Source organism: Oncorhynchus keta, chromosome 1, assembly GCF_023373465.1.
Source record: "Oncorhynchus keta strain PuntledgeMale-10-30-2019 chromosome 1, Oket_V2, whole genome shotgun sequence".
In the NCBI taxonomy this organism is placed as follows: domain Eukaryota; kingdom Metazoa; phylum Chordata; class Actinopteri; order Salmoniformes; family Salmonidae; genus Oncorhynchus; species Oncorhynchus keta.
The window spans coordinates 65,653,646-65,676,945 of NC_068421.1; the positions used below are offsets into that span (position 1 = coordinate 65,653,646).

The window sequence follows — 23,300 nt, forward strand, 5'->3', positions numbered from 1 at the left end:
GCCATGTTTATTGGTACAAATCCCCAGAGATGAGGTGGGGTTAATGAGATATGCAATGGAAGAGCCAGGCTGGCATGCAAGGGCTTTCTCTGTAATGCTGTGAGACATTTCAATAAGGGTTTGGGCTGGAGAGGCCTAATATTGCAGTCAATGCTTTTAATATCTCCTCCCAAGAAACATGGGAGCAGTGAGCCGCCTTAGCAATGTGCCTGGCCATAGCCTGGCTATGACCTAAAGCCACGTTCTATTCATCCCCAAGCCACCTTAGAGCTTTGGTCGAGCCAAGACTCATTGACAAGCAGCCCACCTCATATTCCGGAATATTGTGGGTGAGAAGTAATAATGTACACTTTACTGTGGTTTCAGGTTGGACTTGACATCTTGGCTAGATTGCCTGTCTAAGGAAAGAGATGGATAACAATTAAATAGATCCATATCAGTGCTGTATAGGGTTTGTAGTTTGAGAGGCTGCCTTTGGCCACTGCGCTTTACATTAAGGCACACAAAGAGCAAACAATTTAGAACAAAAAAGAAATAGAACCTTTTGTCTCAGCCTTTCAGGAAAATAAACAGTTGCAATGTACGTATTTGCTTTGACAAGAGAGCAACCAAACGAGACATAAAAGCTCCACTTAAAAACAAAACAACAAAAGATGCAGGGATTGTTAATTCAATTTGCCAACGTGAATATTTGAATGTAGATGGTAGATGGGAAAAGAGAGGGTTGCCATAAGAACCACACAACATTAAGAGAACAGGTTCTCACCAGGTGACCACACCCTGTACTACATCTAAAATAGAAATGTCATTGTAGATTTTAATCATGATCAGAGCAAGAAAACTCAGTTCAGGGTAGTAAAGAGAATGCCACAAAATAATGTAATAAGAGGTAATATTTTAAAACAACAGCAAATATAAAAGTTGAAGAGCCAACAGAATGTGTATGGAACAACCCAGTTGCACAATCATCCATAAAATTAGCATGGGAACATACAAGCTGTCAAAGAAGCGGGGGGGGTTCGGAGTTCCTCAGGGCTCCGTGTGAGGACCGCGTCTGTTCACTTTGACTAAATTTAGCTGAATGGCTGAACGGTGACCCCAGGCGGGAGAGGTCAGTGACACTCAATGACGTGAGCTTTAATGTCCACAGATAGAAGGACCCTGCAAACCCCTGCAGACTGTCCTGACATTTTAATTAGTTTCTACCTCTTACTTTTAGACTGGACAGATGGTTTCAGCACTGAAAACATTTAACAGTTTCTCTCAAACTGAGATTCACTACATGTAAAATAGGCTTTTATAAAGCCTTCATGGAATAAACTTGAACCCAGGTCTTTAACCTTCTTAAATCAAAATATATTCAGTAAATGAAAACATGGGTGACATATTTTCCTAATTTATGTAAGACTGCTGGAGAACAGCAGCTATAAGGTCCAAAGACAACATGGAAATGGAGTGGTGTTCCCAAGTCCAAGCCTGAGAGACATGTGTTTTTGTTCCTTACCGAATCGTCAGATGCCGCAGCAGGCCAGCCCTCCCATTGTTGGTGTCGCACTGGGATGTTTGTCAGGTCGGAAACATTCCTTTTCACCTGGAAAGAAAGACAATGGCAAATAATTATTAAATCTATAATTTCAGATTAAAACATGAATACTTTTAATGGAAATCCTGAAGAAAAGAACTGAAAATATCAGTAAGTAGCCTATACCGAACTATAACAGTAAACACATCATGAGAGACAACATCATTGGTGTGTCGGCATAGCTTTTATTGTCTCCCATGGAGGTGTGGAAAGGAACAACAAAGATGGGAGGGCACAGGGCATTGGACAGAGAGAAAAAGCTGTGTCATCTGCATTCCACAGATGCCTTGCTTAATGCACAGAAACACTCAAATGAACAGTATTTCTCTTCTCCCATTCTTTTAAGTGTATCTGCACTTAACATTCCGTGCTTTTAAACCGTTCGCAGCGTCCCACGACCACCAAGCTCCCGCCATCCCTGCCCTGATGGTTTAAAGCACAATGCCAGCCTGATGTGCGCAAGGAGAGGTTGATCAAAGCTAGTGTCGCCTGAGTGCTAGATTCTAGCGCATTACCCCTGCAGAATGCACTACCCTGCAGGGGTAGATACTGATGCTGAGCAAACTGGCCATTGTGGTAGAAAGCTCCCTCCACACACAGCCAAATCCTCCAACACTCAGAGGAAGAGATGTATCCTTGCCGAGACTGCAGTCTCGTGCCCACAGATGGAGAGCTTTTTTATGTTGAATAAAAGCCTACAATTCTGCAGACGAGTGTCTGTGTTGAGGTCTGTGTCACTTGGTAAGAAGCAGACAGGCCTGAAAATGGCTTGGTAAAAGTTTAGACAATGCGTGGCTGACATGGGATCACGATATTCAAACCTCATTCTCTCGCCAGTCCCAAACACACACATGCACAGTGCCTTTCTTTATGAAGTGGAGTGGGGTCAGGCCGGGTGGCCAGTGTTATTACAGAGTGTAATATCTGTGTTTGACCAGAGGGCTACAGGGATTTCTCCTCCTAGCGCTGACCGACAGGCAGGCATAAACACTAGCGCCCAGCTGTAATTAAGCGTCTCCAGTCAAAGGTTAAGGCAGCCTTAGAGAAACAACAAACTAATGCCCATAAAGGAGGTCCTGGTGGCTGCAAGTTGGAAACAGCACTTTAACCAAACCTATTCTATCCGAGCAGCGATACGTTTATTATCTCAGATTTTACGAGACGCATTACAATCGCCTGCTTTAATGAAGGTTTTCCCTACCACAACGTATCCACATCCTCTAACACGTGCATAGCAGACAGAACAGGAAGGCGAGTCTCAAAACCAACAAGAAAGTTGACAGAACTGTGAGAACAGTTTCTAAAAGTAAGATGCACAACCAAAGGTACGTGGAAACCTGATCGTTGAACATCCTAAAGCTGTTCGATGGGTTGAAGTATTGGCTGTGCAGGCCAGTCAAGTTTTTACACACTGATTTAGAAAATTGGAACCCCGACCTCACTAATGCTCGTGGCTGAATGGAAGCAAATCCCCGCAGCAATGTTCCAGCATCTAGCGGAAAGTCTTCACAGAAGAGTGGAGGCTGTTATAGCAGCAAAGGGGGTACCAACTCCATATTTATGCCCATGATATTTAAATGAGATATTAGATGAGGTGTCCATATACTTTTGGTCATGTAGTGTATACACGTCAGTCGATTAAAGAAAAAAGTGCCATAAAATTAATTTATTGAAACCGTAATATCAACTGGTTAAATAAGATGGTGCAACGCAATCTTCGAAAAGGCAGTAACCTCAGCAGTGGTGCTTGCTTGTAGAAGCCTATAGATGTGCAATGGCATAACAAAATAAGGTTAAATTTAGCAGACAAGACACCCATATTTCCTGAGCCCTCATCATAGTAAAAAATTAATTAATTAAATCAAACAGAACAGAATATTTTTCCAAATGAAAAAAAGTTTATGCACATTTCACATCTGGACCAGTTAAACCAGTTAAGAATGATCATTTGAAACGGGGTGATATACAGATGTTCAATTTAGAAAATTCTGTCTGTTCTTTGACATTTTCTTTGGCATATGCTTTGGCATATGCTTAATAAATCCAGTCCATTTAGAATGTGTTTTGAAAGGCATATATTTCTGTAGGCCTAACTGGAGCTCGTGGGCGCACTCCACACACACACACACACGTGTGTGTGTGTGTAGGGAGCAGTTGGATGGCAATTGAGTGAATGAGACACTGAGGGGGAAAAGTAATTTAGGGAGAAGAACTGTGTGATGCTTGGCTTGGTTTATTTTTTTTTGTGACCCACAAATGCACATGTACAAATGGAACACTAGAGTCAAAGAAAATTAACTAGGTATTCAAGACAAAATTTCACTTGCCTGTTCGGGCACCCACAACGCACATCCACCAAAAATGTTAACAGTATTTCTGGTTAAAGATGGAAATTTGACGTCCGTTAAAGTACTCATGCCCATCCCTAATTTGGAAAGAACTAAATGAGCAATTAGGCTAATTATGTTTGCTTATAACAACCATCGTGACCAATTCTCTCTGAAGTTGCCCTAAAATCAATATCAACATAAGACCAGGATTCCTTTATCAATATCTGGCTAAATAGAACAAGCATTAACTATTCACGATGTTTTTATGCTATCTCTATGTACTACAGCCTTTTGCTAGGCATTCCAATTACAAATCTCATTAAAACGCCAATCGCCCAGCTCAGCTTTCACCAAAGGAACCTACCATTACCACTGCTGACAAAAGCGATATTACAATTCACTTTTCAAAAAAGCCCATCACATTACTAGTAAGGCCAGTTAGACACATACTCTGATAAGTGCTGTCTAATGCTGCCCCCTGTCTGCCAGAGAACTGTATTTACTTTGAGAGCAGCTTGATTAGGGTCTCACTTCACCAGATACAAGTTGTGATTTTAATGTAATGTACAATTTCTTAACATGTAGCCCAATCCCCTTTATGTAGAATATTTAGAATGGTACATGTTAAGAAACGGTACAAGTACTCAGATTATTATATTATAAATAAATATCTGGGCATATGGATTGATGAAGTTATTTTAAAAAGCATATGGATAAATGAGTTAAGTTGAATAAAAATGGGCTTCTTTAGAAATAGACTGTGCCTCTGCATGAACAGGAGAAAACAGATCATTCAGTCAACTTTCCTGCCAGTGCTAGGCTACAGTGACATCATTTATATGAATGCAGCTGCCACTACATTCAAACCACTAGATGCAGTTTACCACAGCACATTTCCCTTTATTACAGGGGACAGGTTGAGTACACATCATTGCATCCTATATCAGAAAGCAGGCTGGCCCTCTCTTAAGTCTCTTAGATTGATACACTGCTCTCTTTGTTTATAAAGCCCTCTTAACTTCTGCAGTACCTTAATTCATTGTTAAATTCCAGATACACAAGTCACCAAACCAGATCAAATGGATAGCCAACTATAAATATACTGAACAAAAATGATAAAACCCCAACATGTGACAATTTCAAAGATTTTACTGAGTTACAGTTCATATAAGGCAATCAGTCAAATAAATTCATTAGGCCCTAATCATGACTGGGAATACAGATATACATCCGTTGGTCACAGATGCCTTAAAACAAAGAGGGCCTGGATCAGAAAACGAGTCAGTATCTAGTAACCATTTGCCTCAACACATTTCTTCCGCATAGAGTTGATCAGGCTGTTGATTGTGACCTGTGGAATGTTGTCGCATTCCTCTTCAATGGCTATGCGAAGTGGCTGGATATTGGTTGGAACTGGAACACGCTGTCGTACACATCAATCCAGAGCATCACAAACATGCTCAATGGGTGACATGTCTGGTGAGTACGCAGGCCATGGAAGAACTGGGGCACTTTCAGCTTCCAGGAATTGTGTACAGATCCTTCCAACATGGGGCCATGCATTTTTTATTTTTTTTATTTTACCTTTATTTAACCAGGCAAGTCAGTTAAGAACAAATTCTTATTTTCAATGACGGCCTAGGAACAGCGGGTTAACTGCCTGTTCAGGGGCAGAACGACAGATGTGTACCTTGTCAGCTCGGGGGTTTGAACTTGCAACCTTCCGGTTACTAGTCCAACGCTCTAACCACTAGGCTACCCTGCCGCCCCATTATCATGCTGAAACATGGGGTGATGGCAGGGGTGAATGGCACAACCAGGGGCCTCAAGATCTCATCACGTTACCTCTGTGCATTCAAATTGCCATAGATGAAATTCAATTGTGTTTGTTGTCCGTAGCTTATGCCTGTCCACACCATAACCCCAGCATGGGGCACTGTTCACAATGTTGCCATGAGCAAACCGCTCGCACACACAACGCCATACATGTGGTCTATGGTTGTGAAGCCGGTTGGACTTAATGACAAATTCTCTAAAACGATGTTTGAGGCAGCTTATGGAAGAGAAATTAACATTCAATTCTCTGGAAACATCTCTAGTGGACATTCCTGCATTCAGCATGCCAATTGCGCACGCCATCAAAACTTAGTAGGCCTAGGGTAAACTATGCGTACTTTGGTTACACAAAACAAAAAAGGACAAGGTTGTCATAACCTAGAGCATTACATACAGAAACATTTTCTATTGCTCGATCGTTAGCCAGCTTTTGGAGATTCTTTTTAAATTGGTCGGCATGGCTTGGAGTTGCTGTGGTAGTCTGTTGCGTGAAACAGTACACATATGAAAAGGTCTTCTTACCAGATACAACAATTAAAACAAAAAACTATTTTAAACAGGCAATAGTCTTTGGCTTTAGTGTTGTATTGGTGGACATATCTAATGAGTAAAATCATCTTGAAAAAGACCAAATTGAATTAATATTACACTTCTGTACAGATAGCTGATTAAAATGCTTGACCTTCAGATGAGTATGAGGGGACAGTTGAAGTACAACTCACCAGCTTGTATTGTAGCTGGTCTGTAGCTTATTCTTTAAAAAGGTATCTGTACGCATAATCAAAGTGTCACTGAACTAGCGCACCTGCCAGAGTCTTTAGTTTGTCACTATCAAGATGTTTTGAGGTCTGAGCTAGGAATTAAATGCCTTGGTTTATCTTTGTTAAAACCTTTAGGGCCATAGTTTCACCAGGCAAGTACTTTTCCAATTCACACCCAATGTCACTGACTGAAGTTTTTGGTGTAACCACCGAGTTGCCCCCTTTGGCACTAAAATCAGGGGATCATGCAAGCTTTACTCTGGAACCAAATAAGATGGATTCTGTTTTTCCAAGATGCAGAGAAAGCTTGTTATCTGAAAGCCATTTACTGATATTGGATAACTCTGCACTAAGGAGTTCTTTGACCGAGGCTTTGTTCTTATGGGACACCAGTAGAGTAGTTACCCATAAAAAAAAAAAACGAATTACGAGAGCAGGCTGATTTTATCATTAAAATGTACAGTAGGAAGAGAAGTGGACCAAGGATGCTCCTCTGCGGGACTCCACAGCTGATCCCTTTCGCACTAGAATGTTTTCCTTTAACATCCACCATTTGGTCCTGCGGTTAAGACCAAGGGCTTTCATCTTGTAGTGAATGATACTATGGTCAACCCTGTCAAAAGCCTTGTGCAAATCCACATTCCACAGAAATTCAAGAGGTCCCACTGATCTCTATGGAATTAAGTAAATCTGCATTTGGTTATTTTTTTGCACCCGTGGATAGAATTCTCTGTAGAGCTCTGCACCTTGATGCTCTGGAGTGGGGTAGTAGTTAATGGAGGACCTCCTTGTTGAGGATTGGGATTGCTTTTAAATTGCTTGCAAATATTGGATGTTAATATTACATTGTATTTGTACATTTTGTATACATGCATGGTTCCCTATGCAAAAGATGCCTTGGTCTCAATGGGATATCCCTGTTAAAATGTAAATGTTCAAGTAATAACAAAAAGGGCTGTGACTACAAAAGGTAATAGCAGTTTGTGACGCAGACAATGAAAGAAATAGTTTGTGACAAATGCTTTGAGGCGGTGTCATTTTACACAAGGATATAGATAGAAAATGAATTATCCACTGTAATAACACATTAATATATAACTTAACAGAATTTATAACACACAGAAAGCCCTTCCCTGCTGTTAAGGCTGAGACCAGCATGTACTCAATATCACAGTGCTTGGGCAACATACACAGAAACATTAATGATCAAATCATTCTAAATGCCAAGTACTAGTAATCCTTGGCTGGAGCAAAATCAAAGAGAAGAAAAGGTTGCTGTTAAACAGTCACAAGCTCTCCAGCACCAGATGCCTTTCATTCAGTCTCTCTCCCCCCTTTCTTTTCTGTTCTCCGTTCCTCTCTCCAGCTGCAGAGTAGAAACGGCAAGGGCTGGAGAAATCCCCCGGACAACTCTTCTGATCACGGACACTCCAGACCCATCGGCCATCACTATTCTACCCGCCACTTTCCTGGCAAACATTTGCACTCCAGCTTAGCGTACCCCCACATTTTGGCTGTGAATGCCAATCAGAGCCCCCGAGGAAGAACTGTGGTGAGCGAGGAGAGCAGGGAGCCGTTCCCTGGGAGCCACAAGGCAAAGCCAGAGCTTTTGGCAAAGACAAACAAGAGGACAGGACTCTCCCCATTGATATGCATAAGCAGAGACCATCGGCTGGTCTTCAACTAAGACAAAAGAGGATGAGAAAGATGGTTTGCACTGGGCTCCCTGTGTGGCGGTGTTGGGGACAGAATGGACGAAAGGGGGCTGCATCTTTGAATATGGTGTTGCTTCTTTGTTGCCTTCTTATTTGATCATTCAGATCTCCATGACCGCAATACAATCCCTTACATTAGAACTTGTACTTGGCAAGTCAATTAATAGACAGCCAACTATATATTTCCCCACACTACTTATTCTAAGAATTTCAGAGTTTTATGAAGTATTCCAAAACCCTTTGATGTTCTTTAGGCCTGGCACTTGACGATACAAAAAGCAGTTTTCCACCTGTTTATGAAACATCACCTGCATCTTTCATTATATTCTACACGTTTTTGGTGCAAAAAATAAAATACTAAATAAAACTCTCAATGACCAAACAGTAAATATGTGCCCAACACGCAGTGAAACACAGATCAATGTACAGCGGTAAAGGTGCTGGGCCTCATATTCTCTTTTGAGGGAACAGAATGCCTAAAGACAAGCATGTGGGAGGACATGGAGGACTGTTTGATTCTGCTTTGTCCCCTCGCCTGCTCCCCCACCAAGCTACCAGCCCTCTTCCTCTTTTCTTTTCCCCCTCTTCACAACAGGGACCCCTCCCCAGTGTTTGTAATCCCAGCAGAAACACTTAAGGTTCACAGTGGGTGCTCATCAAAACCATCTGCCTGAGGAAGGGGAGAGGACACCCTCACGCCGCTGCTGCTGTATTAATCTCTTCAATTAGCACCATTACAAACCCGTAAAGTAGGCTGATTACAGTAATGGTCACCAGCGCCATACAGGCAGCAACACCAAGAGCAGGGGACGCTGGGGCCCAGGAAACCAATCTAACCGATGCACCAGCAAAACACAACGGTCTGTCTGCAGTCCGACTAATTATGAGAGACAGAAACAATAACCACGGGCACTTTGGCGTCGCTAGAGTCACCAGTAGTGGAAATGCTGCCTTTGACATGAACAGAATAGAATGAAAACAACTTTACTACAAAGGTGATACATTTGTACTTGAATATCATCTTGCTTTTTATCAATCAGAACTTGTTGTGCCTTGGGACTGTCAGAGGTCATTGCCGACTCAACATTCTTACTTGGTCCCAACAAACTTGATTCAAACTTCAAAATGGAGGCTACTCCCCGAGTGAGTTACATACCAAAGTATCGCTCACATTGAAAAGGGATTTCAGCGACACCGTCAGTCCATGGGGAGCTTATTACATTTAACGTGGACCAGACTACCTGCTGTGAATAATTAATGGAGCCATTTCAGATTGCTCTGCATATGCTATTAAAACAAGAGAAAGAGGATGAGGTGTGTCCTTATCATAACAACTTTTTTAGTCCTCTGAGCGAACTAAGTGGAAACACTAGAGGCTAAAGCTGCAATGGATGAAAAGAGAGCAACTGCAGTGTTTCCCCTAGGATTTTCTCAGCAGTGGCGGTAAAGTTAGTGGGGGGGGGGCTGGGCAATGGTGGCCATCCTATTTGTATTTATTAAGAATCGCAAGCAGAAGCTACTCTTCCTGGGGTCCAGCATCATTGAGATATAAAATATTAACACTTTTCGCAAGACATTAAGTGGCGCTAGAGAGCAAGCTATGGAAAAGAGGTGTTGTTAGAGCACCTCTCAATTTTATTTATTTACAAAAAAATACATTTTAAAACGGGATATTGTCAGGAAAAGATGCTAGAATATGCATATAATTGACAGCGTTTGACAGAAAACACGTTTCCAAAACTGTAAAGATATTGTCTGAGTATAACAGAACTGATTTTTTTATTTATTTTTTAAACCTTTAGGCAAGTCAGTCAAGAACAAATTCTTATTTTCAATGACGGCCTAGGAACAGTGGGTTAACTGCCTGTTCAGGGGCAGAACGGCAGATCTGTAACTTGTCAGCTCGGGGATTTGAACTTGCAACCTTTCGGTTACTAGTCCAACACTCTAACCACTAGGCTACCCTGCCGCAGGCGAAAGCCTGAGAAAAATCCAATCCGGAAGTGCCCCAGGTTTTGAAAGCGCTGCGTTCCAATGAGTCCCTATTGAGCTGTGAATGTACCATCAACGAGCTTACGCTTTCTACGTATTCCCCAAGGTGTCTACTGCATTGTGACGTAGTGTTACGCATTTCTGTTGAAGAATAGCCGTATGGGGGCACATTGCGTAAGTGGTCACATGGTGGCTCCAAGAGAGATTCTCACGTAAAGTGCAGAGGTAGCCATTAGAGAAAAAGGAATTGTCCCGACGGATATAATATCGAATAGATATTAGAAAAACACATTGAGGATGGATTCTAAACAACGTTTGCCATGTTTCTGTCGATATTATGGAGCCAATTTTGAATATTTTTTGGCGTTGTGGTGACCGCAATTTCCGGGCGATTTCTCAGCCAAACGTGAAGAACAAACGGAGCTATTTCGCCTACAAAAATAATCTTTTGGGAAAAAAATTAACTTTGGCCATCTACCTGGGAGTCTCGTGAGTGAAAACATCTGAAGTTCATCAAAGGTAAACTATTAAATTTGATTGCTTTTCTCATTTCCGTGACAAGTTTGCCTGCTGGTAGCAAGGCATAATGCTATGCTAGGCTATGATAAACTTACACAAATGCTTGTCTAGCGTTGGCTGTAAAGCATATTTTGAAAATCTGAGATGACAGGGTGATTAACAAAAGGCTAAGCTGTGTTCCAATACATTTCACTTGCGATTTTCATGAATAGGAATATTTATGTCTGTTGCGTTATGCTAATTAGTGTCAGATGATAACGGTCCCGTTCACAGGCTGGGCATCACTACAGGTTAAGGGCGCTGTACTGCAGCGCCAGCTGTGCCACCAGAGACTCTGGGTTCACGCCCAGGCTCTGTCGTAACCGGACGCTTCCGTGTTGGATGCGCGCTGTGTAAAGCAGTGCGACTTGGTTGGGTATCGGAGGACGCATGACTTTCAACCTTAGTCTCTCCCGAGCCCATACGGGAGTTGTAGCGATGAGACAAGATAGTAGCTACTAAAACAATTGGATACCACAAAATTGGGGAGAAAAGGGGGTAAAATTAAAAAATAAAATACATTTTACCCCCTTTTCTCCCCAATTTTGTGGTATCCAATTGTTGTTAGTAATTACTATCGTGTCTCATCACTACAACTCCCGTAAGGGCTCGGGATTATTTTGAACTGGGTGAAACACAACATCGATTATTAGCCGGACAGGTAAGGCATGTACAGCCATCTAGAACTATTTATAAAATAAAAGAGACAATGGTAAAATAGTAACAGGATATTAACAATTGTTTTGTGCAGTTTAACTGATAGCTATATCAATCGAAATGCGATGCTACTGATCCAAACTATGGAACACTTTTCTCACCGAATGTGAACTTCCTAAACTAGACAGGGGGGCAACTGCTGCACTTGATGCCAGGATAACTTTAGAGGCGATTAACACAGCGATAGCACAATTTCCAAACACCAAGGCACTTGGGCCTGATGGATATGTAATAGAATTCTATAAGTAGCACTGCGCAAGTCTAGCTCCAGTTATGTTGCGAATGTTTAAACAATCCAAAGAAAATGCCATACTCCCACAAACACTGTATGAGGCTACTATAGCACTGATCTTGAAAAAAGATTCCACAGAGATATTTTCTTATCGCCCCGTGTTGTTGCTCCCCATAGAAAATAAAATGTGGGTTAAGATATTGGCAAACCGATAGAAAAAAATATGTTTGACATCATACACCCTGACCAGACAGGTTTTTATTCCAGGTCGACATATATACTACAATTTGAGATGCCGTTTCAACGTAATGTATCATGATCATAAAGTTGAGGCAGTGGTAATTGCTCGACGCAGAAAAGGCGTTTGATCAGATTGAGCGGAAGTATGTCAGTTCTGGAGCATTTCGGGTTTGGAAAGGAACGTATTAATTGGATAAGAATTATTTATGCACACCCAAATGGCATCCGTGGTAACCAATCAGGAGATGTTGCAGTCATTCCACCTGTTCAAAGGCTACCGACAGGGGTGCCCAATCTTGCCTGCTCTCTTCACTATAGCCATGGAACCCCTTGCTACTCTCATTCGTGTATGTGCCGATATAGCTCCCGCTAAAATAAGACACGCAGAACAAAATGTCCCTCAATGCAGACTGTTATTTTGTTTTTATCCAAGCCTAAAACATATATTTCCCCCTTAACTTGATGAATACATTTGGCTCCTTCTCTGGCTATAAGATAAACTGGCAAAAAAGCAAATTGATGCCAATATCATCGCCTGTGATTATGCAATTTCTGCAATCTACCCCATTTAGAACAGTGATGGACAAGTTCACAAGCCTTGGCATCAGTAACAAAACTTAAATCAGCTATTGAAAATGAATTGGGATATGAAAATTGATCAGCTTAAACAAAAACAGATTTTTGGAGAACTCGGGCCTTTCTCCTTGGTTAAACACTTAAAATGGTTGTCCTACCCAGGTTTCTTTACTTCTTCCAATATCTACCCAATTTCATACCAAAGCTATTTTAAGAAACTGGATTCAATAATAATTCCAGAATTTCAAAGAAGCATTTAAGAAAGTACAAGTTACAAGGGGGGGTTTGGCCTTCCTCACTTTAAACTGTATTATTGAACATTGTGTCTTTCTGGAGGGAAAGTTGAACTGGGATCTGACAGAATGATATGCCTTCATGACTTTTGATTGAGCAGACCTCCGGTCAAATGTTCCTCACTCCCTGCACTTGTTAACAGCCCAGCATATGACTCTAACCCAGACATGTCACACTCTTGGGATCTGGAAACAGATTCTGTATTTTCTTAACATACCCACTGTATACATTGACAGCCCTATTTGCCTGAATCATGCTTTCCACCATGCATTGGATAATATGGTGTTATCACAGTGGAGAGAGAAGGGGCTCACAACAAAATCGGTAACTTATACATTGGTCATTTAGCTTAATTTCAACAATTACAAGGTAATAAGTATAACATGCCATCAACACTTTTTCAGATCCCTCCAAATCAGGAATTTCTTAAGGACACATCCCACAGTACGGCATTAAGCCAAAGAATCCTACATTAGATAACCTTATCAAACCCCATTCAAAAGGGTCAGTCTCTAGACTTTATAATTTGCTACAGGCCCACATAAAAAGGTACAGTTGAAGTCAGAAGTTCACATACACCTTAGCCAAACACATTTAAATTCCATTTCACAATTCCTGACACTTAATCCTAGTAAAAATTCCCTGTGTCAGTTATAATAAAGTGGTGATCCTAAGAATGTGAAATGTCAGAATAATAGTAGAGAGATTTATTTCAGCTTTTATTTCTTTCATCACATTCCCAGTGGGTCAGAAGTTTACATACACTCAATTAGTATTTGGTCGCATTGCCTTTCAATTCTTTAACTTGGATCAAACGCTTCAGGTAGCCTTCCACAAGCTTCCCACAATAAGTTGGGTGAATTTTGGCCCATTCCTACTTACAAAGCTGGTGTAACTGAGCCAGGTTTGTAAGGCCTCCTTGCTCGCACACGCCTTTTCAGCTCTGCCCACAAATTTTCTATAGGATTGTGGTCAGGGCTTTGTGATGGCCACTCCAATACCTTGACTTTGTTGTCCTTAAGCCATTTTGCCACAACTTTGGAAGTATGCTTGGTGTCATTGTCCATTTGGAAGACCCATTTGTGACCAAGCTTTAACTTCCTGACTGATGTCTTGAGATGTTGCTTCAATATTTCCACAATTTTCCTGTCTCATGATGCCATCTTTTTTGTGACATGCACCAGTCCCTCCTGGAGCAAAGCACCCCCACAACATGATGCTGCCACCCCAGTGCTTCATGGTTGGGATGGTGTTCTTCTGCTTGCAAGCCTCCCCCTTTTTCCTTCAAACATAACGATGGTCATTATGGCCAAACAGTTTTGTTTCATCAGACCAGAGGACATTCCTAGAAAAAAGTACATTCTTTGTCCACATGTGCAGTTGCAAACCGTAGTCTGGATTTTTAATGGCGGTTTTGGAGCAGTGGCTTCTTCCTTGCTGAGCAACCTTTCAGGTTATGTCGATATAAGACTCATTTTACTGTGGATATAGATATTTTTGTACCCGTTTCCTCCAGCATCTTCACAAGGTCATTTGCTGCTGTTCTGGAATTGATTTGCACTTTTCGCACCAGAGTAAATTCATCTCTAGGAGACAGAACGCGTCTCCTTCCTGAGCGGTATGACAGCTGCGTGGTCCCATGGTATTTATACTTGCATACTATTGTTTGTACAGATGAATGTGGTACCTTCAGGTGTTTGGAAATTGCTCCCAAGGATGAACCAGACTTGTAGTCTACAATTTATTCTGAAGTCTTGGCTGATTTTCCCATGAAGCCAAGCAAAGAGGCACAGAGTTTGAAGGTAGGCCGTGAAATACATCCACAGGTACACCTCCAATTGACTGAAATGATTTCAATTAGCCTATCAAAAGCATCTAAAGCCATGACAATATTCTGGAATTTTCCAAGTTGTTTAAAGGTGAAGTCACCGTTGTGTATGTAAACTTCTGACCCACTGGAATTGTGACAGTGAATTATAAGTGAAATAATCTGTCTGTAAACAACTGTTGGGAAAATTACTTGTGTCATGCACAAAGTAGATGTCCTAACCGACTTGCCAAAACTATAGTCTGTTAACAAGAAATTTGTGGTGTGGTTGAAAACGAGTTTTAAATGACTCCAACCGAAGTGTATGTAAACTTCCAACTTCAACTGTATCTACATACACTATTAAAAAGGGAAACATGGTTCAGAAATCTCAGATGAGGACTGGGTAGAAGCTCTCAGGAATATAAAACAGTTTTGTGAATGCCAGGCACAACCTTGTTCAGTTTAAGGTGATACACAGGTTACATTACTCAAATGTGAAACTGCATAAAATATTCCCAGACACCTCACCACTGTGTGAGAGGAGCAAGCAGGAGGGGACTTTGACCCAGTTATTTTGGACATCCTAAAATACATGTTTACTGGGCTCTCATTTCTGATTACTTATCTAAAGCCTTTGATAGAGTTATAGCCCCAGACCGATTGATCGCTCTGTTTGGTACAGTTGATGGGAATAACAAGGAAGGGAAGGCTGTCTATCTTTGAAGTCTATTCGCCAAAAGGCTCATAATGCAATTTTGGAAATTGGAGACTGTACCTACCTTTGAAATGTGGTTACAGGATTTACGTACTGTAATGAATATGGAAAAGATTCAATACCATACCTCCAATAGAAGTCTGTTAAACAAAATATGGCAGCCTATACAGGATAAAAGGTCTAGTCCAGCTTCATAACTGGGTTGATGAGCTGCTGCTACCCTGTGCAGTACTCCATGCAATTTTAAATGTCACTTAGCTACACTGCTTGTAATGACTATGCCATCTACAAATAATATACACTGCTCAAAAAAATAAAGGAAACAGAACACTTAAACAACACAATGTAACTCCAAGTCAATTATACTTCTGTGAAATCAAACTGTCCACTAAGGAAGCAACACTGATTGACAATAAATGGCACATGCTGTTGTGCAAATGGAATAGACAACAGGTGGAAAGTATAGGCAATTAGCAAGACACCCCCAATAAAGGAGTGGTTCTGCAGGTGGTGACCACAGACCACTTCTCAGTTCCTATACTTCCTGGCTGATGTTTTGGTCACTTTTGAATGCTGGCGGTGCTTTCACTCTAGTGGTAGCATGAGACGGAGTCTACAACCCACACAAGTGGTTCAGGTAGTGCAGCTCATCCAGGATGGCACATCAATGTGAGCTGTGGCAAGAAGGTTTGCGGAGTCTGTCAGCGTAGTGTCCAGAGCATGGAGGCGCTACCAGGAGACAGGCCAGTACATCAGGAGACGTGGAGGAGGCCGTAGGAGGGCAACAACCCAGCAGCAGGACCGCTACCTCCACCTTTGAGCAGGAGGAGCACTGCCAAAGCCCTGCAAAATGACCTCCAGCAGGCCACAAATGTGCATGTGTCAGAAATAAACTCCATGAGGGTGGTATGAGGGCCCAACGTCCACAGGTGGGGGGGGTTTGCTTACAGCCCAACACCGGGCAGGATGTTTGGCATTTGCCAGAGAACACCAAGATTGGCAAGTTCGCACCTGGCGCCCTGTGCTCTTCATAGCTGAAAGCAGGTTCACACTGAGCACATGTGACAGACGTGACAGTCTGGAGATGCCGCAGAGAACGTTCTGCTGCCTGCAACATCCTCCAGCCTGCAACATCCTCCAGCATGACCGGTTTGGCGGTGGGTCAGTCACGGTGTGGGGTGGCATTTCTTTGGGGGAGGCCGCACAGCTCTCCATGTGCTCGCCAGAGGTAGCCCGACTGCCATTAGGTACCAAGATGAGATCCTCAGACCCCTTGTGAGACCATATGCTGGTGAGGTTGACCCTGGGTTCCTCCTCATCAGGAGCATGCCCAGGTGTTGTAGGGAGGTCAAACAGGCACATGGAGGCCACACACACTACCGAGCTTCATTTTGACTTGTTTTAAGGACATTACATCAAAGTTGGATCAGCCTGTAGTGTGGTTTTCCAGGAGTGTGACTCCAAATCCAGACCTACATGGGTTGATCCATTTGATTTCCATTGATCATTTGTGTGATTTTGTCAGCACATTCAACTATGTGAAGAAAAAAGTATTTAATATGAATATTTCATTCATCCAGATCTAGGATGTGTTATTTTAGTGTTCCCTTTATTTTTGTGAGCAGTGTATAACACCTAAATAGGATTATTTTTGTATGCTTGAGTTAAGTTTTGGCCTCTAAATATGCCATCCCATGCAACAGTACAATGGAGGTCAATGTTAGAATCTGTCTTTTTTTATTTATTATTTTTGTTATTGGAAAATAAACATTTTTAAAAAGTGTGCACCCTCAGGCCACTGCTCTACTAGCCAATTCAGTGCATTCGGAAATTATTCACACCCCTTGACTTTTTACACATTGTTAAGTTACAACCTTATTCTAAAATTGATTAAATTGTTATTTTCCCGTCCCAATATACACACAATAGCCCATAATAACAAAGCAAAAACAGGTTAAGAACTGCTGAAATACTGAATAGTGAAATAGTACATTTACATAAGTGTTCAGACGCTTTACTCAGTACTTTGTTGAACCTCCATTGGCTGCGATTACAGCCTTGGGTATTCTTGGGTATGATGCTACAAGCTTGGCACACCTGTATTTTTGGGAGTTTCTCCCATTCTTCTCTGCAGATCCTCTCAAGCTCTGTCAGGTTGGATGGGGAGCCTCGCTGCAAAGCTATTTTCAGGTCTCTCCAGCTATTTTCAGGTCTCTCCAGAGATGTTCGATCAGGTTCAAGTCCGGGCTCTGGCTGGGCCACTCAAGGACATGTCCCGAAGCCACTCCTGCGTTGTCTTGCCTGTGTGCTTTGGGTCATTGTCCTGTTGGAAGGTGAACCTTCACCCCAGTCTGAAGTCCTGAGCACTCTGGAGCAGGTTTTCATCTAGGATCTCTCTCTGTACTTCGCTCCATTAATCTTTCCCTCAATCCTGACTAGTCTTCCAGTCCCTGCTGCTGAAAAATATTCCCACAGCATGATGCTACCACCACCATGCTTCACTGTAGGGATGGTGCTAGGTTTCCTCCAGACGTGACACTTGGTATTCAGGCCAAAGAGTTCAATCTTGGTTTCATCAGAGCAGAGAATCTTGTTTCTCATGGTCTGAGTGTCCTTTAGGTGCCTTTTGGCAAACTCCAAGCGGGCTGTCATGTGCCTTTTACTGAGGAGTGGCTTCCGTCTGGCCACTACCATAAAGGCCTGTTTGGTGGAGTGCTGCAGAGATGGTTGTCCTTCTGGAAGTTTCTCCCATCCCCACAGAGGAACTCTGGAGCTCTGCCAAGTGACCATTGGGTTCTTGGTCACCTCCCTGACCTACTTCGATTGCTCAGTTTGGCCGTGGAGGCCAGCTCAAGGAAGAGTCTTGGTGGTTCCAAACTTCTTCCATTCAAGAATAATGGAGGTCACTGTGTTCTTGGGTACCTTCAATGCTGCAGAAATGTTTTGGTACCCTTCCCCCAGATCTGAGACTCGACATAATCCGGTCTCGGAGCTCTACAGACAATTCCGTCAACCTCATGGCTTGGTTTTTGCTCGGACATGCACCACTGCTAAATGCATATAGGGAAACCACTGAACTGAGATGCACTGACTGAATAGATTATGGTGTTGTCTACATGGCAGTCCACCCACCCTACCACCTTCAACCCTCAGATCGAGCTGCAGCTGAGACTATAATAAGTAAAAAGAGGGGCAAATAGGAAGCCAGTATGAATATTTAAATTTGCTACCAAATCCAGTGTTTGGTTTCAGATAAAGAAAATGAGCATGACCCGTTCCCAACCACCACTACACAAACACATTTCTCCCCAATGTTGCTTGCCAATTTGTCCTCAAACAGCTTTTCGGACATTTAGAAAGTCACTGGCAGCCTCCCGGGTGGCGCAGTGGTTAAGGGCGCTGTACTGCAGCTGTGCCATCAGAGTCCCTGGGTTCGCGCCCAGGCTCTGTCGTAACCGGCCACGACCGGGAGGTCTGTGGGGCGACGCACAATTGGCCTAGCGTAGTTCGGGTTAGGGAGGGCTTGGTTGGTAGGGGTCGCGCACCAGCGACTCCTGTGGCGGGCCGGGCGCAGTGCGCGCTAACCAAGGTGGCCAGGTGCATGGTGTTTCCTCCGACACATTGGTGCAGCTGGCTTCCTGGTTGGATGCGAGCTGTGTTAAGAAGCAGTGCGGCATGGTCGGGTTGTGTATCAGAGGACGCATGACTTTCACGCATGACTTTCAACCTTTAGTAAGCAAACAATGCACCACAGCTGTGTGTAAAATTTGAGCATTCATGTAGAATATTGATATTAATTCCTATTGTAGCAAAATGGCTGAGCAAAACTTTGATTGCAGTTAGCGGTTATTAGAGTTGTATAGTCAATTCAAATATTAAAAATGTTCCTACTCAGTGATGGCAGTTATGTTTTATAAGAACTGTAATATCAAGCAAACTGTACAACTATCCTACTGGAAGTAGGCCATATCTTGAAGAACTTTCAGCACTGACAGGACATTATGTGAAGAGAGAGGGAGACCCACCTCCTGTATGGTTCTGCTGCCAGGGAAGTTGAGGTTGTAGTCTCTCTGGGCTTCACGGTGGCTGATGACAAGCAGGAAGTTCTGATTTAATGACTCCTGAAGAACGCTGGAGAAGGAGGAACAAATAAAACAGAGTCAAGTGGAGAACAAGCTGAGACTAGTCAGACACTTATCCCCGCAGTGAGATGGCTCCCTGTGTCTCCCCTGGGGCTCGTGCCCACTCCTCAGTCTCTGTCCAGACAGGCCTGGTGCCGGGTCCCTCTTCTGCTCAGCAGCCTGCTAGCCTGCTCCCTGAGACCGCATGTGGTGGTCAGGACACAGGGCCACAGCAGTGACATCACACACACACACTTACACAACCTGTTCACAGCCCCCTCAACATTGCTCGTCTGGCAGACAAGTCAATGTATTGATTTGTCAGACTGATTTTTCTCAAAGTTGCTCCTATACATTGGGCCAGAGTGGTTTTTAAGGGCTGACAAGTGGAGAGTTCTAGGCCCTAGCTTGCAGCTATGAGCAATAACTGAGGATGTGTACAGTACAGGAAGACACTGTGTGCTTCACAGAGAGATTAAAGTTTTGGACGCTTCACTTGTAATAAACGTTGAGGTTAAGTAGCGGTTTGAGCAAACGCTCAGTCTGTGTTCGTGAATATGAATCGGAAGCTTAGTCCAAGCCAGGCAGTTAATCAGAGCTCAACTTGAAGGGAGGAGGAAAAGGATAGTCGGAATTAATATGTAGCACACATTAATTATGCAATCACTGCCTTAATCTGCACAGATCTGGACGAGCTTATGTTAACAGAAGCTCAAATTTACTGTAATGACAGCATATTTACATTGACTAAAACTACGAAATCAATATGTAAATGTAATGTTTGTTGTAGCTAACCGGGAAGATTGAAAATGTGTGGTGTGGAAGGACTGGATGCATATGTAATGGGTTGAGCAGGGAGAGGCAGGCAGGGGAGAGGGAGGAATGGGGACTCACTTAGGGGAGCCAGCTAATATCAGCATGATTTTTTTAGACACAGTCCCGACTGATTCTGGCAGACGAAACAGCATAGGGGAAAAGTGGGTAGCTGTGTTGTAGCATTAACATAAGCCATTGTGAAGACAGCAATAATAATAATAATAAGACTTATGGCTTTACACAGTAAAGACTGAACGCGAGCGGACTGTGGCCCATACTGTGAGGCATTTGTCTCCTCTGTAACTTAGCGATTTGGCTTCCAGCAAGTTGGTCGTATTGAGATAAAAGACCTAAGCAAATATATAGAGGATAATTAATATCTTCGCTTCCGGGGTCCTACTATTGACTCAAAGTGCTTTCAGCTCCTCTCATGACGTTCTCCCTACACTCCCATCAGGCTGTCCTGCGTCTGAGCGTTTGCGCCAGCGACCTCTATACATGGAGGCACCGTGTGTGTCCTCTCAGGAGTACTTGACACGGCATGAGGTGTTCTGAGTAAAATGTCAATTAACTTTATAGACAAAAAAATAAACCGTTTTGCAGGGGAGGAGCAGTCGACAGATTGGTTTCATTCTGAGATAAGCCTCGGAGGGTCCCCAGGCACAGAGCAGACACACAGACTTTATTAAAATAGCCCTGCCAGAGAGACACACACACTTTTCCCTTTACGTTAGAACACCACACACATTGACCATCTCATCTGTGATGTATGATCTAAAGAGGCCAAACTACAAGCAGACATGCATAACCATCCTACCTCCACATTCTGGACCTGCAACATAATAGGCAAATACGCAATCTCCCATGATCTGGTATGTGTTGGTCTGCAATTTTGTCTCAAGACCAACCAGCATACTAATTGGTAATAATTTCCACAGATTTTTGCCAGCCAGCATGAGGCATCAGTATCTGAGGGGATAACAAACTGGGGAGGGAGGGACGCTGCAAATTAATACCAAACGTCTAATAATCCATTTGTATTTCACAATCAGAGTTCAAATTAAAATAACCTTCAATAAAACACTTCCTGGAAGCAACAGAAATAGATGAGTCACATTAAAATATAAAATCATCCTACATTATTTATGCAAGAGATTAGCTCCATCTAGATACCCTCCTGTATTAACCGTCAGTCAACACAGACACCGGGAAACGTTTGTTTGGCTCAGGAGTGGATCTCGGTAACTACCTTTGAGGAGGGAGCGCTTGTCTGAAATCTCCAAAGCCTCCCAATTTATTTCAAATCAAACAGAGGATTGACTGAGTGGGCCTGGTGATATGGATAACTATTTGATTAGTCTGTTTGGTTTAGGTGTGCAGAGATGTGCTTTTGAAGTAATTGCCTACTGTGGCTTTTATTTGTTAAGTTATGTCCCATGTTCAGAAACTTCTCCCAATTATTACAAAGGAATAGGAACTAAATCAGAGGTAAAATGTTATTTTAAACTCAAGCAATGAGTATATTACATAAGGACACAAGTACTCCTTGCATAGTAATACAAACATCCTAGTGAAGTACTAAAAAAAATAAAAAAGTATTAAATACTGAAGGTCTATTCCAGCAAGCAGTCAATATGATTATTTTGGAATAAATAAATTGCCCCCAAACGTAATGGCCTTCCATAACTGAAGGCAATAGATAAATAGTAAAAAGTGTTAATCTTCTCAGCTTGCTGCCTACTACAAAGTTTCATTTCAATTAGAGTTAAGCAGGCTTGAATGCACCCTCTTCAGTAAAACTCAGAAGTGCTACTGTACATCTTGGTTGTTCCCTGGGATTTAAAAAGGTGGTACCCAAGCTAGCCCTGCTAGTAGTGCCCTGTTTCAGCGGGTATTAGTACAGGGTTTGTTAGAACGGTGGGATGGCAGCTCTCTGACAGCAGCAGACTTCCAGCTCTGTGAATGCACTGCAACGGTTATTTAGTTAGTTAGTTTAATGCCGCTGTGCTAACAGCTTGCCTGCCCTCCCTGTAGGAGGCCTGCTCCTCTGAGCGGTGTGATCTGTCACCCTCTTCCAGCAGCAAAGATCACAACAGGGTCGCCACACACCCTTACCAAAATAGTTTATGGAGGATAATGAGCGCCTAACACTGAAAATGATAGCTATAGCACTACGAGAATTGTACCACTAGACACTGCAGTGGCCATATTTAGCCAGAAAATAGCCATTAGCTGCATGCTACACACAGTCAAACCTCTACTTACTGGTTGTCAAAGCAGCACAGCCAATGGCAGCAGCAGCGTTCTCTCTTTTTGGAAATCAACACCCTACATATTTGTGAGATATTATAGAACCCTAACCACACAAGGCATTGCAATATTTGACCCATGCTGGTATCTGTCCGTTTCTCTGTGTTTGATACAATGGGTTCTGAGATGAACACGGGGAAGAAACATGAGACCAGCTGTATTGACTGTTGTGCTCCTGTCCGACACACATCGGTGCACAACGACTGCTGTAGAACCGGAGTGACTCTTCATAATGCATGGCAGTGCCACGTGTCTATCTCCTCAGCAACCCCTCTGGGCCTGACAGCCTCCCTAATCAACACAGATAATTACACAGACACATCCCCTCCTGTTACAACCGACAACAGACACACTCCAACAGCACTTCAGCTCATCAACAATTACAGGAGCAATGCCTTAGTGCCTTTTACACCATTCTCGCTCTACATTCGGGGAAAACTGAATAGGATGTTGCTAAAGTATGCTCAGATAAAGATTGAACATGTGTACAGCGTACCAAATATTGACAAGCCTTATTGGTGAGTTGCCATGCTGGTGAGCAGATGCACCAGAGAGAATTATTACAGTGAGTGGGATTTCCTTATTAGTATGAACTTTACCTGGCTGATACAGATGAAATATCAGATCAGCGACGAAACCAGCCTTCGTGACAGGATTATAGCTCAATGATGAATATTATGACATTTTAGAAGGAG

The 23,300-nt window shown here is 42.7% G+C and overlaps 1 protein-coding gene across 1 annotated transcript in view; it reads right to left on the reverse strand.

The window, feature by feature from the left end:
* Positions 1-23,300, reverse strand: part of faf1 (Fas (TNFRSF6) associated factor 1) — a 79,957-nt gene that overhangs the window by 42,722 nt on the left and 13,935 nt on the right. The window contains exons 7-8 of the mRNA XM_035782001.2: positions 19,384-19,489; positions 1,505-1,591 (exon numbers count right to left, since the gene is read on the reverse strand). Coding sequence (XP_035637894.1) covers positions 1,505-1,591; positions 19,384-19,489 — 193 coding nt within the window. The remainder of the gene's footprint in view (positions 1-1,504; positions 1,592-19,383; positions 19,490-23,300) is intronic.